Source organism: Piliocolobus tephrosceles, chromosome 18 (genome assembly GCF_002776525.5).
Source record: "Piliocolobus tephrosceles isolate RC106 chromosome 18, ASM277652v3, whole genome shotgun sequence".
In the NCBI taxonomy this organism is placed as follows: domain Eukaryota; kingdom Metazoa; phylum Chordata; class Mammalia; order Primates; family Cercopithecidae; genus Piliocolobus; species Piliocolobus tephrosceles.
Window position 1 is genome coordinate 63965330 of NC_045451.1, and position 15086 is coordinate 63980415.

Sequence of the window (15086 nt, forward strand, 5' to 3'; positions counted from 1 at the left end):
TATCTATCTATCTATCTATCTATCTATCTATCTATCTATCTATCTATCTATCTATCTAGAGATGGATTCTTGTTCTGCCGCCCAGGCTGGAGTGCAGTGGTACAATCTTAGCTCACTGCAACCTCTGCCTCCCAGGTTCAAGTGATTCTGCTGCCTCAGCCTCCTGAGTAGCTGGGACTACAGGTGTGTACCACCATACCCAGCTACTTTTTGTATTTTTAGTAGAGATGGAGTTTTACCATGATGGCCAGGCTGGTCTTGAAGTCCTGACCTCAAGTGATCTACCCACCTCAGCCTCCCAAAGTGCTGGGATTACAGGCATAAGCCACTGCTCCTGGCCTACATTATTTTTAATGAGTAGAATAATGTAAAACTATAGGCAGCAGAGGTAGGTATCTTGCTCGTTTATCGCTATCTCCTTGGCATCTTGCACATGCACGGTATATAGTAGTCAATTAATAAATATCTGCTGAATTAATACTTGAAAAAAATGCTTCTAAATCTATTTACTCTCTCTTTTTTTCTCTTTTTAGAGACAGAGTCTCTGTTGCCCAGGTTGGAGTGCAGTGGTGCAATCATAGTTCACTGCAGCCTTGAACTCCTGGACTCAAGCCTCAGGCCTCAGGCTCTTGAGTCTAGGACTACAGGCACACACCACCATGCCTCACCAATTTTTAAAAATTTTTTGTAGAGATGATGCTTCACTATGTTGCCCAAGCTGGTCTCAAACTCTGAGCCTCAAGCAATTCCCCTGCCTCAGCCTCCCAAAGTGCTGGGATTACAGGTGTGAGCCACCATGCCTGGCCCTATTTGCTCTTAAGGAATGGAAATAGCCCTATTAGACTATACTTATTTTATCATATTGTTTAGACAAAATTTTTTCCCCAGAATGTAAAAATAAGTTTTAGTCACTGGGCATGCAAGCACAAATTCCATGATAAATTTGAATTTGTTAACTTTTGCTATATATGAAATATCACAGAATGAAGGCTCACGCCTGGGATGAACTCTGTGATGCAATCCATGCTCCTGAGCCTCCCCTGCAGGAAGTCAGTCTCCAACTGAGATCACATTTCTGCTTAGCATCCCTCTATCCCATCCTGCTCCCCAACAATAAATCATTTGAACGAGAAACAACTTCAGACTCTCTTTCTAAGAAACTTGACTTAAGAGAGCAGGTGCATACTCTCAAGGCAACGCGTGTGCACGCTTGAACACGCGAAGGGGAGTATGTCTATATGCACATATGCATGAATGCTCACTCCATGACTGTGGGGTGATGAGTGAGGCTGACAACACTTCTCCTTCCTCTCCCCTGGCCAGGTGGTGATCACAGCAGTCGAGGGAACATTTTGAAAGTGGAGAGGAGATGGGTCGCAGTGGACACAGGAGTCAGGAGTGACTTGTTTTGCCCCAGAGCAAGTCACTCTACGCATTGGGAAGGACTGTACTGCATATTCTCCTAATATTCATGGTACTCGTTTCCCTCTCACTAACAAGTCCTCAAATGTTTTAAAAATACATCTCAGTGAAAAGGGAAAGGGTTGCTAATAACAGTCACAAACCACACCTCCTCTGCCCTTTCAGTTTCCCATTTACACCCATGATAGCACAGGTGATGGTCAGAGCCCCTAAACCCCCAGTTCTTCAGTACTACTGAGCACTGGCCTGATCTTGACTTGACTGATGTCTGTGGGGAGGACAAATAAAGCTTAGATGTTGTAACTCTATAAAAACAATGTTTATGTTAGATGTTGTAACTCTATAAAAACAATGTTTATATTAAAAGGAAAGAGTATATATATATATATATATACATAATTACCTTATGTAAATATGACACAGATATACACACAGAGAAGCATAGAAAAATGTCTAAAAAAGTATATACCAATATGTACATCAAAAAGCCATTAGAAGTGTTACAGCTCTTTTAGAATTTGTCTAGCAGGCTTTCTGGTTTGTGCTGGAAAGACCCCCCCAGCACTGCCACCAAATTAACAAAAGCCGTAAGAATGTGCGATTAGTCCTTTCTGAGTCTTTAATGCTTTTTACAATAAGGATGTATTGTGTTTTTAACCAGAAGAGCAATGAAAGGCATTTTTATTGAATTTTTCAGAGCCATTAGGACAAGAGGCCTGTTCTTCATATAACGAATCAAGTCCGTGCTGAGGTGTCCAGTGTGAGTATGATGTGAATTCAGGTAAGGGTATGGGCTCTTCTGCCTCGCAGGACAACCTCTCTATTTTCATGGGTGATCATACATCTCGGTTTGCCTGAGACCGTTTTGGTTTATGACTGTTTATGACTGTTGTCCTTTCATTCTCAAAGCGTCCCAGTTTGCATAATATGATATAGTCAATCTGTATTTTCATTTCACAGTTTTCACTTGTGAGAAGGATTTAAACTCACCCACTCCACCACCCAGCGGTTTTTATAACAACATATCCACATCCACATAAGGCTTCCTCAGTGTATTCTACAATGATACATTAAAAAGGCTAAAAAGTGTAAAACCTACCGGGCCTTCAAAAATTTCCTTCTCGTTAAATATGTAGTTGACTTTGGCATTGCCAGACAGCTTCTCAGCCTGCATCCAAAACCGGACCTGGCCCTTTTCCAAAATTTCAACTGCCAACTCTGATTTAACCGGGACAGCTATGAAAAGTAAAAATAAACACAGTAATTATATTGGTAACCAATTATATTGGTACTCATTTTCCAACAAACGAAAAAAAAAAAAAAAAAACCAGGCAATGGAAATGACAATGTAGCACATGACAATGTAGCACCTGCTTCTTGCAAAGCCCAGAGACACTGAGAGTTGCAGGGAAAGGCTTAAAGACACAGGGACTCAGCTCTGATGTTGGGACTGTCATTAGAGCAAGTTGTGTTCATCCTCTTTGAATCATTAGTTGTCTCAACTGTAAAAATGAGGAAAATGAACTTACCTCTAGGGGCATGGGGCACTTGTAGTCAATATCTGTAACTTTCTACCAAGGCTTTTGGTTGGCGTTTTTTCTTTCTTTCTTTCTTTCTTTTTTTTTTTGTTTTTTTTTTTTGCAACAGGTTCTCGCTCTGTTGCCCAGGCTGGAGTACAGTGACACGATCTCGGCTCACTGCAACCTCTGCCTCCTGGGTTCAGGCAATCCTCTCACCTCAGCCTCCTGAGTAGCTCACACAACAGTCACGCACCACCACACTCAGCTAGTTTTTTTTTTTTTTTTTCTTTTATTAGACAGGGACTCACTGTGTTGCCCAGGTTGGTCTTGAACTCCTAGCCTCAAGTGCTACTCCCTCCTTGGCCTCCCAAGGTGTTGGGATTACAGGTGTGAGCCACCTCATCTGGTTGGCAGGTGCTGTATTTTAAATTAGAAGCTTCCTAAACTTATGTCAAATGTAAATTAATATTTCTTTGTATTTATTTTAAAACTACCCTTTTCAAGTTTCAAGGGATGCTTTTCTTTGCATTATTCTATATTCACTAGCAAGTTCAGTGTGATAAATTCATTCCAATGCAGGACTGAGAGGGGGCTCAGATGTCATCTATCGAGGGAGTTTCAAGGCGGAGAGAAGGTGGGTTTTGGAGTCCCACCAAGATCTGGACCAGTTACTCTCCTCCTTTAGATCTTGTATCCCTCACCTGCTAACATGGATGTGCTATGAAGAGTAAATATAAGGCCGGGCATGGTGGCTCACACCTGTCATCCTAACACTTTGGGAGGCCGAGGTGGGTGGATCACTTGAGGTCAGAAGTTCGAGATCAGCCTGGCCAACATGGTGAAACCCCGTATCTATTAAAATTACAAAAATTAGCCAGGCATGGTGGTAGGCGCCTATATCCCAGCTACTCTGGAGGCTGAGGCAAGAGAATTGCTTGAGCCTGGGAGGCAGAGGTTGCAGTGAGCCAAGATCACACCACTGCACTCCAGCCTGGGCAACAGAGTGAGACTCTGTCTCTAAAAAACAAACAAACAAACAAACATAAATATAGTAAGAGAACCATTAAGGTACTGTGAATAGTGGTCTGTGTTCAAGAAGGTTGGTTCTCTTCCTCCCCTCACTTTACTGATCTCTTTACACAATCTCAACTACACCCCAGGAGACGGTGGGGACACATCCGGGTGGTGGAGCTGAGAGCAGGATCACTCCTCCATCTCTTCTGTATTCCTCTTGGTCCTGGTTGTCCACACGATGGTTTTCCAGTGTGAGCGGGATGTCTGAGTGCACCAGGGCGGCAAGGGCAGAGGCTAAGCTTCTCCCTTACAGGACGTTCATGCTTGCTACAAGTAAGTCTTGAGGAGAGTAGACAGTACAATTTCTTCTAAAAATATCTGGAGACCTCATTCTAGGAAACTTACTATGTGAGTGAAGAGGCTCCCTAAGAGGCCCAGGGTGGTGACGGAGGAGGAGGAACAGGCCCTCCTGGAAGCCTCCAGCTCCCTTCATGTTCACTGTCCTCCCTGAGTCCTGAGAACATCATCTGGAGAATGCTGGCCGCCTTGAATGTCCACAGGGGGCACGGAGCAAAAGTGGCCGTGCACACCTAGAGACAGCCCATGTCACAGTCAGGGGAGCAGGCTCCAGAGGCAGACCACCAGGGTTTAACCAGCTGTGTGCAAATGATCTAGTTACTTAACCTCTCCAGGCCTCATGTTCTTCCCCTCTAAAATCAAATCACCACAATAGCAACCCTTTTAAGGTAATTGTGGAATTCAAATAATATATCCTGCTTAACTACTCTATAGAAAGCCTGGCATATAATAAATGCTCTATTAATGTTGGCTGTTAATATTTTGGTATCTCTTTCCTCCTTTAGTTGCTTCTACAACACCCTGGAAACACCTTTTTTTTTTGAGATGGAGTCTCACTCTGTCGTCTAGGCAGTGGCATGATCTCAGCTCACTGCAACCCCCACCTCCCGGGTTCAAGCGATTCTTGTGCCGTAGCCTTCAGAGTAGCTGGGATTACAGGGGAGAGCCACTACACCTGGCTAATTTTTACAACCACTAATTTTAGAATATAATATGTTGACACCTACAAGGACACACCAACATATCTATATTTATATATACATGCTTGTGCATGTCTCCCCACATACAGTGCATGTATACAAGGGGGGTAACAACTGGTGTCTGCAAATGAAGGGCTATTATGCAGCATGCTGAGAACACCAAAGTGTACCCTCCCCCCACTCCTCCAAAATACCTTGAATTCTGGGTGTACGGATATATATTCAAATAAGCTCTCTTTCCACACTGCAATTTAGTATCAATACTGGCAAGATAGACTAAGTCGCTTTCTATTTTTAGCTTTGTGCATTTTTATTTTTTTCCATTTACTCAGCTCTAAATTTCCTTAGGCTCTTTTCTCTGGCAGTTAATGTGCCTCAGCGAAATATGTTATTTGTAGGTTTAAGGCACATGTTTAGTGGTTTTCAAAATATTTTTGAAAACAGCTTAAAACAGGAGAATTTACTGTGCCAAAGGATAAAGGAATACCACACTCTTTATTACATTCTCTAAGAAATAAGACAGTTTAAAACTTTACCAGATCTCACGAAGACAGCTTCATCAACATGCCAGCGTTTACAAAGATGAAGTGGCTACGAATCAATAAATCCCATGTGCTACTTTAATCCTATCACCAGGTGTCTGAAAATATTCACGCTGTGACCTCACTGGTCTGAGAGTGGTAGGGGAAAGAAAACAGCGGGCGCTGTAGTATTGAAAAATGTTGCTTCCTTGGGTTAACCAAAACACTCCTGGGTTGGGGGCTTTGATACTTGCATGTCAGAGTTTGTTATTTTGTGATTTTTATATTTATTTTTTGTGACAGATTCTCACTCACCTAGGCTGAAGTGCAGTGGCATAATCACGGCTCACTGCCGCCTCCAACTGCTGGGCTCAAGTGATCCTCCCGCCTCAGCTTCCCGAGGAGCTACTGCCACACCTGGCTAATTTTTGTTTTTTTGTAGAGATGGTGTTTCACCATGTTGCCCAGGCTGGTCTTGAACTCCTGGGCTCAAGTGATCCTCCCGCCTTGGCCTTCCTAAGTGCTGGGATTACAGGCATGAGCCACCTTGCCCAGCCACATGTCAGAGTTTTAATCAGTCTCAGGTTCTCCCTACCAAAATGTGACACTGGGTCTCTAATAAAAGGACACCTGAGTTTGCTGCTACCCTCTCTCTTAGCACCAATAATCAGAGTTCTTGGGCTTATGCAAGAGAAAATATCTCAGTATAAATGACAACGACCTCAGGCAATGCCTACTGCCTGGATTAATTCTCTCTCCAAGTCCATATGAATACTGAATTCCAGGGAGGCCTGGGCATCTTGAGCTCAAAAGTGACACCCCATCTTCTCTCATCTCTACCCTTTAAGCTGAATGTAAATGTTGTTTGGATCGGTTGTTGTCTAGACACTTAACCAATGTTTATTATCTGACTAGCTTAGTAGGTGCTGCTGTTTCTCCCCATTTCTGTCAATGTTGGAGAGTAGAAAGTATAACCACCTTATGTAGCTTGGAGACTTCTGCTCTGGGCAGCAGGTTCAGGGATCACTGTTCTGTTTCAATTAATGTTTATATTTTTCCCGAATAGTTCATGGATCTATCAATACCATATTCGTTATCTCTTACAGTATTTATTTATTTATTTATTATTTATTTATTTATTTATAGATGGAGTCTTGCTCTGTCACCCAGGCTGGAGTGCAATGGCATGATCTCGGCTCACTGCAACCTCTGCCTCCCAGGTTCAAGGGATTCTCCTGCCTCAGTCTCCTGAGTAGCTGGGGTTACAGGTGCCCGCCACCACACCTGGCTAATTTTTTGTATTTTTAGTAGAGATGGGGTTTCACCATGTTGGTCAGGCTGGTCTTGAACTCCTGACCTAGTGATCCACTCACTTCGGCCTCCCAAAGTGCTGGGATTACAGGCAAGAGCCACCGCACCCCACCCTCTTACAGCATTTCTATATAGTAGGTGCTATAAACCATTGTGATAGCCATTCCTGGAAAAGAAACCAAGGCACAGAGAAATAAAAGGGAGCTGCCCAGGCACACAGCTTGAGTCAAAAGTCCAGAACAAAGAGAGTCCAGGCCAAACACTTTGCAATACACTTCAGTACTTTCCATAAACTTTTTCAAAATTAACATTTGAAACCTCACTCATGATGTTACTTTCCCAGTTTTATGGTGAGTAAGCATACAGATGAGAAATGGCTTGCCTAACGCCACATGGTGGCACGGAGGGTTCTTCCCTAGAATTTAGAAGTCTGCGCCCTACAGTCCCGTCTCACGGGCACTCCACTCTGCTACTTTGCTGAACAAAGTTGGGTTCGTTTTTGTTTTTAGAGATACGGTCTCGCTCTGTTGCCCAGCGTGGAGTGCAGTAGCGTGATCACGGCTCACTGCAGCCTCGAACTCCTGGGCTCAAGTGATCCTCCCGCTCCATCCTCCGAAAGTACTGGAATTACAGGTGTAAACCACTGTGCCCAGCCCAAAATTGGTTTTCAGAACAGTACAGCTGAGGCCAGTATCATCAGCACTCAGCCTCACTGTCAAACAAGTCACTCCTTACAGATGTAAGAGGTCGGCAATTCATTCTAGAGCAGCGTGTGTGGTTTTTAAATTCCAGTCTCCACTGGGAATTTACTAAAAGTGAAAGATACGCTTCCTAGAAAAATGCACATATACAAATCTACAAAGGCTGTTTGTCCACAGTGCGGAATAGGAATATAGTTTTCTGGATTCCTGAAACTCCTTTATGAGTAGAGGATTTATATTTAAGTATTAAAATTGCTGATTTAAAAAGAATGAGTGTATACTATCACTTTCTACTTGTTTTCTCAAACTCCAGGGTGTAACTTTCTGGATGCTTCACTACCTTGGCCAGTGGGTACTAATTGCAAGAGATCCCCCTATCTGGACAGTGGAACCTTCCGAGGGTCATTTCCGACTTCCTTCTCTTTTCTTAGTGTCAAGTGTGGAATTTAATCTTTCATGTAGAAGGTGCTTTATTGAAGGGTTGTACATAGTTCAGAGGGATTCTTTTTCTGACGAAGGCATGTTTGCCCAATTTTCCAGGAGTTGAAAATGGTAGGTACTATCTTTATATTGTCTTTATTTAGAGGTATGATTCTTCTTTTAAGTGCCAATCTTACTTAGGAATAGATTGGCTTGCATAAAGACATATAAGTGAATATATCCAGAATATATGTATGTGATTCCAACATATGTGGGCAAAAGGTGAAGAATTTAATTACTCAGATGTTACACCTGTGTAGCCTGACACTTCGCCATGTAATGGAGCACGGGATTTATTTTCTATGTTAGTATCCTTTGTATCTCTGGAGAGCAACAGCAAAGGAAAAGGCATCGCTTCTAGAAAGCACATCTGTAGCTACTGATGTGTGTTCCATTATATGTTCTCAAGAGTCTCTCTCTTAATCCCATCAGAGCTGTCATTGGATCTATTCCAGAAGTTGCTGCCTAGTGAGACTGCTCAAATCTGTGTATGCATTGTGGATACTTACTTGGGAACTTGTGGTCATGGCTGAGAGCAAGTAAACGTTTCAATTCTGTAGGGGGATAAAGAAAGCAATTAAACCTTAAACTACTAAAATAAAAACCACTTAAGCATCATCGAGAAATCAAAGCAACATTCGACATGTGAATGCACTGATTTTAAACTTACCTTCTTCATCTATTAAGTAGCTTGATGCTATTCCATCAGTGTCTGTTACATCGCAAGAGTAAATACCCAAGTCGTCCATCCCTAGGTCTTTGAAGGTCATTTTCGTCCTTCGGAACAAAATATTTTTCTTAGAAATGAGGGTGTGTGGGATCTGTGGGCCTGTGTTTCCCCTGATTCTGGGCAGTTGTATATGCTGCTCCTTTCATCTGGACGCCTCGTCTCATCTTGCTGAGCTACAGCCTGTGTGTTCTTGGTGTCTCACATTCAATGTCATTTACTCTGGGAGGACTTTCCTTACCTCCTTCCAGGGGGTGATGGTGACAGGGGAGTGGAACTGGCACAAATCCCACATGCCCAAGCTATGTTGCTTATCAGTGCACATCCTGCAGAAAAATATCCAGCTGAGCAGCCTCTGCTGGGAGCCAGACACTTCTCCCGCCAAGGGCAGAACCTGCTGTTGGTAACTCTGGGTGCCTCTCCTACGCCATCTCCTGCTCTCCCCTTTTCTGAACTTATTATAAGCATCTCTATTCTCCCCACTGTATAATTCCTCTGCCTTCAGAGACAGGAACTGCTTTGTTTACTGCGTTATCCCAGCACCCAGTACCTTGTCTGGCACATACTATGTGTAATAAGTAAATGAATGGCTCAGTGGGCAAGTTCATTGCGTTTTCTAACTTTGGCAAGCTATATTGCTAGGCAGTGTCTAAGACCAACCAAACATTGAAATGTTAAGTGTACAAACTGGGAGAAAAATTTATCGTTCAATTATCTTTTCGTGGGGCAACTGTGTTTCATGTCAAGAAATTTACAGCATGGGGGCAGAAAAAGTTCTTTAATTATATTCAGTATTTGCTTGTCATTCTACAACAAAATTGCCAGTTTTTTCTTTGATTTCTGAGATATAGTGGGCTTCACTGTAATAGAAAAAAGTACTTAGAAGTACTGTGCTTTATCAAATACTTTGCTTTATCCTATCAATCCAATGTGGTTGACACTATGAAAATATAAAGCAAAGTAAAAAGAACACTCAAAATCTTGGCGTTGAAAGGAAATGGCAGATCACACAATTCCCCCATTCTCCCCACTCTCATTTTATAGAAAAAGAAATCCTAGGTTTGTGAAAGTTAAATATCTGCTCAAGGTTATACAGCCAGCTCCTGGTAGAGTTGGGCCTAGAGCTTTTCCATGTTGTACTTCCACATAGAGCTTTCTTCCCATGTACTATTGGCTCACTCATGAGTGATGGTGAAAAAAGCAGAAGAGATTATCCTCAAACCATTTAATTTACCATAACTGGAAACAGCAGGTTCTTCCTAGCCCCCTATAAGTATCCTCATCATTACTTTAAGATTTCAAAATTTCATAGATGATGAGAATCATCTTTAAAGCTGATCTTTATGTCAATCGAATGTTTCTAATAGCATAAATGAGATAAATAAGAAAGCACTTTAAATGGAATAATGTAAAAAGTATTTTAGAAGGGTTATTATTATTATTTTATTTTATTAGAGACAGGGTCTCACTATGTTGCCCAGGTTGGTCTTGAACCCGTAGGCTCAAGTGATCTTTCTGCCTCAGTCTCCTGAATGGCTAGGATTTCAGGTGTGAGTCAATGAGCCAGTCTAGGATGATTATTTTTAAGGTTTAAGTTGGTTATTATTTTCTACTATACCAGATATAAAATATATGTGATTTCATCCTCTTATTCCAAGCAATTTAAGTGGAAATCAAAGAGCTCACCTCATTCTCCTACAGTGAAAAGAAAACCCATGATTGTGATTGACATAGTCCTTACTTGTTGCCCTTGCTTTCGACTTCTAACCGTGGAGAGTCCTCAGTGGATACATAATCTTTGGACCAGGAGAACTCGGACTTTGGAGTCATCTGATCACATTCGAAGTTCAATGAAATGACTCCATCATCATCCACATTTACAACAACCTCTTTGGTTCCTACAAGATCAGAAAGAAGGTACTGATACTTCGTGGAGGAAAGCAACTAAGTAAGAATTTGTTACCTTGAGATCCTTTACTTGAGCCCTAAAGTAGGGCCCTGAGCCCAGGTCAAGGAAAAGTTTCACTGCTCATGTGAAGGGACAGTCCTACTCTACAGTCCGACTTTTATGCCATAACACGAAATTAGATGGTTGCACCACGTTTCTTAGGTAGAGTCAACACCATGGACAGTAGTGTTTGTTATGTAACTGATGGTATAGTTATGGGAGTGGTTTGCAATAAGGAGACAAGGCAGCTTTGGGAAAAGGGAAAGTCAATTGATTTTGATCAGGCCCTAATTCATGACTTTTGCTTCAATAATATCCACGTGCAATCAGTCATCAGGAAAGGGCAGAGATGAAGAACCCAAAAGGAAATTGAATGGGAGAAAGTAGAGAAACTAAGAATCGCCTATATTCACGTATTCAAAGTCTTTAAGTCATTTAAGAGTGGAGAAATATATGGATGCCTGTCTGTGGATCACATAACCATAAATCAATTTAAAGATGTCCCTCTAGACTAGAGTGATAGCAACTGAGAATGACTATTATTGAACTGCATGGAAATTTAAATGGAAATGAGTTTCAAGAGATTCCACTCTTTCAAGAAGATTGGTTTTTGGATTAAAAAAAACCAAAACCAATTCAGTTAGTGTTTTGAGTTATTGTATTTTTGAGAGTTATAATAAATTGTACCTGCACCTAATAGAGAATTCTAGGAGAATTTGTACAGCATATGAAACATTCACATCTATTCCTAAATCCAGTTGAAAGGAGTAAAATGCTCTACTCAGATTTATACTCATTCAATTGCCAGTCTAAACTTCATTTGTTTTAGTACGTTAGGAAAAATATATTAAAAAAATAAAAATAATATACAGTTTGTTTCAGTACATTAGGAAAAATATATTATATTCAATTCCAGAAAAGTACAGCTATATTTTTTTAAAAAGCATTAAAAAACTTCCAAAAGAATTGAATGTTTTCTCTCTAGATTGTATCATAAGAGGCCAACATCCAGGCCTACTGTCCAATAAAACTTGTTAGTGGAAAAAAATTTGCAAACGTTTTCCCAAGGGAAGGCCAAGAGGAAACCAGTGCCTAAATGGTGCCTGGCAGGATGATCTTGGTTCCTGAGCCTGACAGTTGATGTAACTTATGTCCGTACAAATGGCAGTGTATGCTTCAACTATAAATTTCCAAAAAGTGATTGTTAGCACATGCAAAGCTTAGAGAAGACTGGTTCTAGAAAATTTTTTAAAATTCCTTTTTCTTAAACAAAGGGCTACTTTCATATTTGGTTACATAGATAAACTGAAATAACAATTAATTAAAGAAGGCTTAAGGATTCCTTAAGTTAATTGTCTGCCATATGTTACTTTTAAAGGGCTATATGTATTCCATTGCAAGTTGCAGCCCACATTTTATTTCTGTTCCTGATAACACGTGACTAATCCTCACACTCTAGTTTCATATAATATTGAACAAATGCTCTTATTAAAACTTAAGAAAAGGCTAACACTGAAGAATGTTGAGGTTTAGACTGTGTTATAATATACAGTTTGTGTGACTGAGTAACAGAAAGAATGCAAACAGAAATTTTTGTATATCTGTGTTGTTACAGAGAGAAAAGAAGCGAGGTAATCTTGCTTTTTGCATAATCTCTATTTTGGAAGCACGACAGATTGCTCATATTAATCATTCATTGTTCTATCTGTAATCCCTTTTTAAAAGGAAATGAATCATCCATATGCTTGCTGTTTATTACATTAGAGGTACGACAAGTTTACAACAAAAATATTGCTTATTGATTGTGAAAGATTTGACTTTTCTGAAAACAAAATAAGCACAAAACAGAAAGAATATGAACAATTTAATCAGCTTCGCCATTCTCTCAATGCTGTAGATAACTTTTGTACTGTAACACCTTACCCATTTGGAACACTGCCCAAAACCAAGAAATAAGGAAAATAAACCTCTAATACCAGTTCCGATGTGACAAAGTCCACATGCTAGTATGCTGCACACTCACCAGAGAAGTGGAATCCTTTTTTTTTTTTTTTTTTCTTTTGAGACAGGGTCTCACTCTGTCACCCAGGCTGGAGTGCAGTGGTGTGATCTTGCCTCACTGTGGCCTTGGCCTCCCAGGTGATCCTCCCACCTCTGCCTCCCAAGTAGCTGGGATCACATGCACATGCCACCACACTCGGCCAATTTTTTTGCATTTTTTGTAGAGACAGGGTTTCGCCATGTTGGCCAGGCTGGTCTCAAACTCCTGAGCTCAAGTGCTCCACCCACTTTGGCCTCCCAAAGTGCTGGGATTACAGACATGAGCCACTGTGCCCAGCCTTGGAGTCTTTCTATACTTTGCTTGAGACAATTCTAACAAACCTAGTTGGTTGGTTTCCCTCAGTAGATTTAAAAAAAAGAGGGAGGTAAGAAGCTACTATGAGCAGGAGCACTGAGAATAAAGAAAATGACAGCAAGAGAAGAAGGAGAAAAACTAAAAAGTACGCACAAAAACATTATTTACTATAGGGGCAGATAGCTTCTCACCCCATAACAACATTGCTGTATCACAACACCGTGTATTAAATAAAGGTGATATTTAAACGGCTCTAAGTCACAGAAAAAGGTAAATAAGATTCAGTATACTGCATCCAAGAAGGATGAAAAGCACTTATTAAATTGCATAATTTATTTTAAAAGGATTTTCATCAGAAAGTCTTAAATGAAATTTTAAAGTATTAATGCTTTAGCGGTAAACTGTCAGGCAAATGGAACAAATGGTCATCTAAAACAATAATTTGTTCAGGTTTTTGAATGGCCAAATTTGGTCCCAAACCCATGAAACTTGGAGAGTAAGAAAATCCTGGCCAGGCAGGGTGGCTCATGCCTGTAATCACAGCACTTTGGGAGGCAGAGGCAGGAGGATCACTTGAGGACAGGAGTTTGAAACCAGCCTGGCCAATAAGGTGAAACCCCATCTCTATTAAAAATATAAAAATTAGCCAGGCGTGGTGGCGTGTGTCTGTAATCCCAGCTACTTGGGAGGCTGAGGCACAAGAATCACTTGAACCTGAGAGGCAGAGGTTGCAGTGAGCTGAGATCACACCACTGCACTCCAGCCTGGGCAACAGAGCAAGACTCTATCTCAAAAAAAAAGAAAGAAAGAAAATCCTGTTTAGTTTTTGTCTCAATTGCCTCAGTTACTGATCAAAGAATATAGAGCTGAATCACTGAAGTGCAGGTGGTCCTTCATATCTATGGGTTCTGCAACCGTGGATTCAACCAACTGTGGATAGAAAATACTTGGGGAAAAAACAATAAAAATAACAACGCATCAATAAAAACAATGCAAATTAAAAAACAATACAGTATCCCAACTCTTTACATAGCATTTACATCGTATCAGGTATTATAAGTAACCTAGAGATGATTTAAAGTATAAAGGAGGATATCTGTAGGTTATATGCATACACTATGCCATTTTATAAAGGGACTTGAGTGTCCCTGGATTTTGGTATCCACAGGGGGTCCTGGAACCGATCCCCCAGGATAAAGAGGTATAACTGTATTCTGAAAAATAACCTTTGTAAAGCATTTCAAAATCTTTTGTGAAAATATGAAATGAAACAAAAGATATTGCTTATTTGCCTTTTTAAATAAGAGATATTATTTTTAGGTTCCAAGCCACATCTGTGTTTCAACTTCAACCTGAGTCGTACATCATTACCTTATAGTTGAGTTGTAACGTAAGAAATGGGATCATTTATACTTTTAGAAAAGAATGTGGAAATTTTTTCAAAGTCTTACATTAAAAATTGTAATTTAAAATTAGGTAATTGGCTGGGCTCACTGGCTCACACCTGTAATCCCAACATTTTGGGAGGCCAAGGTAGGAGGATTGCTTGAGCTCAGGAGTTTGAGACCAGCCTGGGCAACAAAATGAGACTCTTTATCTACAAAAAAAAAAATAAATAAATAAAATTTAAATTAGTAGGGTGTGATGGCTAACACCTGTAGTACCAGCTACTAGGAAAGCTGAGGTAGGAGGATCACTTGAGCCTGGGAGATGGAGGCTGTGGTGAGAAATGATCCTGCCACTGCACTCCAGCCTGGGTGACAAAATGAGACCCTGTTGCAAAACAAAAACCAAAACAGACAAACAAACTTAAGTAATTGCTAGGAGAGAGCCAAATAGGTAAGGATTAGCTATAATATCAATCAGTATCTAAGAGTTTCCCTTATCTGTGAAGCTTTTCTTGATTAATTATGTCAAATCAGTATATCATAAGCAATATTTGTCGTGGGTAGAAAAGAGCGGCATGAGCATTTCTTCGACTTATGCACACATAATTGTGGGTGCTACTGGTGGATTTATTACATGAAC

General features: G+C 40.7%; 1 protein-coding gene and 1 non-coding gene across 2 annotated transcripts in view; one reads left to right on the forward strand and one right to left on the reverse strand.

Annotated features, from left to right (window-relative positions):
* MYOM1 (myomesin 1) overlaps positions 1-15086 on the reverse strand; it is a 161534-nt gene that overhangs the window by 27233 nt on the left and 119215 nt on the right. Inside the window, exons 26-29 of the mRNA XM_023228515.1 lie at positions 10496-10652; positions 8698-8804; positions 8537-8581; positions 2522-2658 (exon numbers count right to left, since the gene is read on the reverse strand). Coding sequence (XP_023084283.1) covers positions 2522-2658; positions 8537-8581; positions 8698-8804; positions 10496-10652 — 446 coding nt within the window. The remainder of the gene's footprint in view (positions 1-2521; positions 2659-8536; positions 8582-8697; positions 8805-10495; positions 10653-15086) is intronic.
* Positions 1918-1980, forward strand: LOC111553627. The gene has a single exon (XR_002735012.1). It is a non-coding gene; the product is annotated as a U7 small nuclear RNA (small nuclear RNA).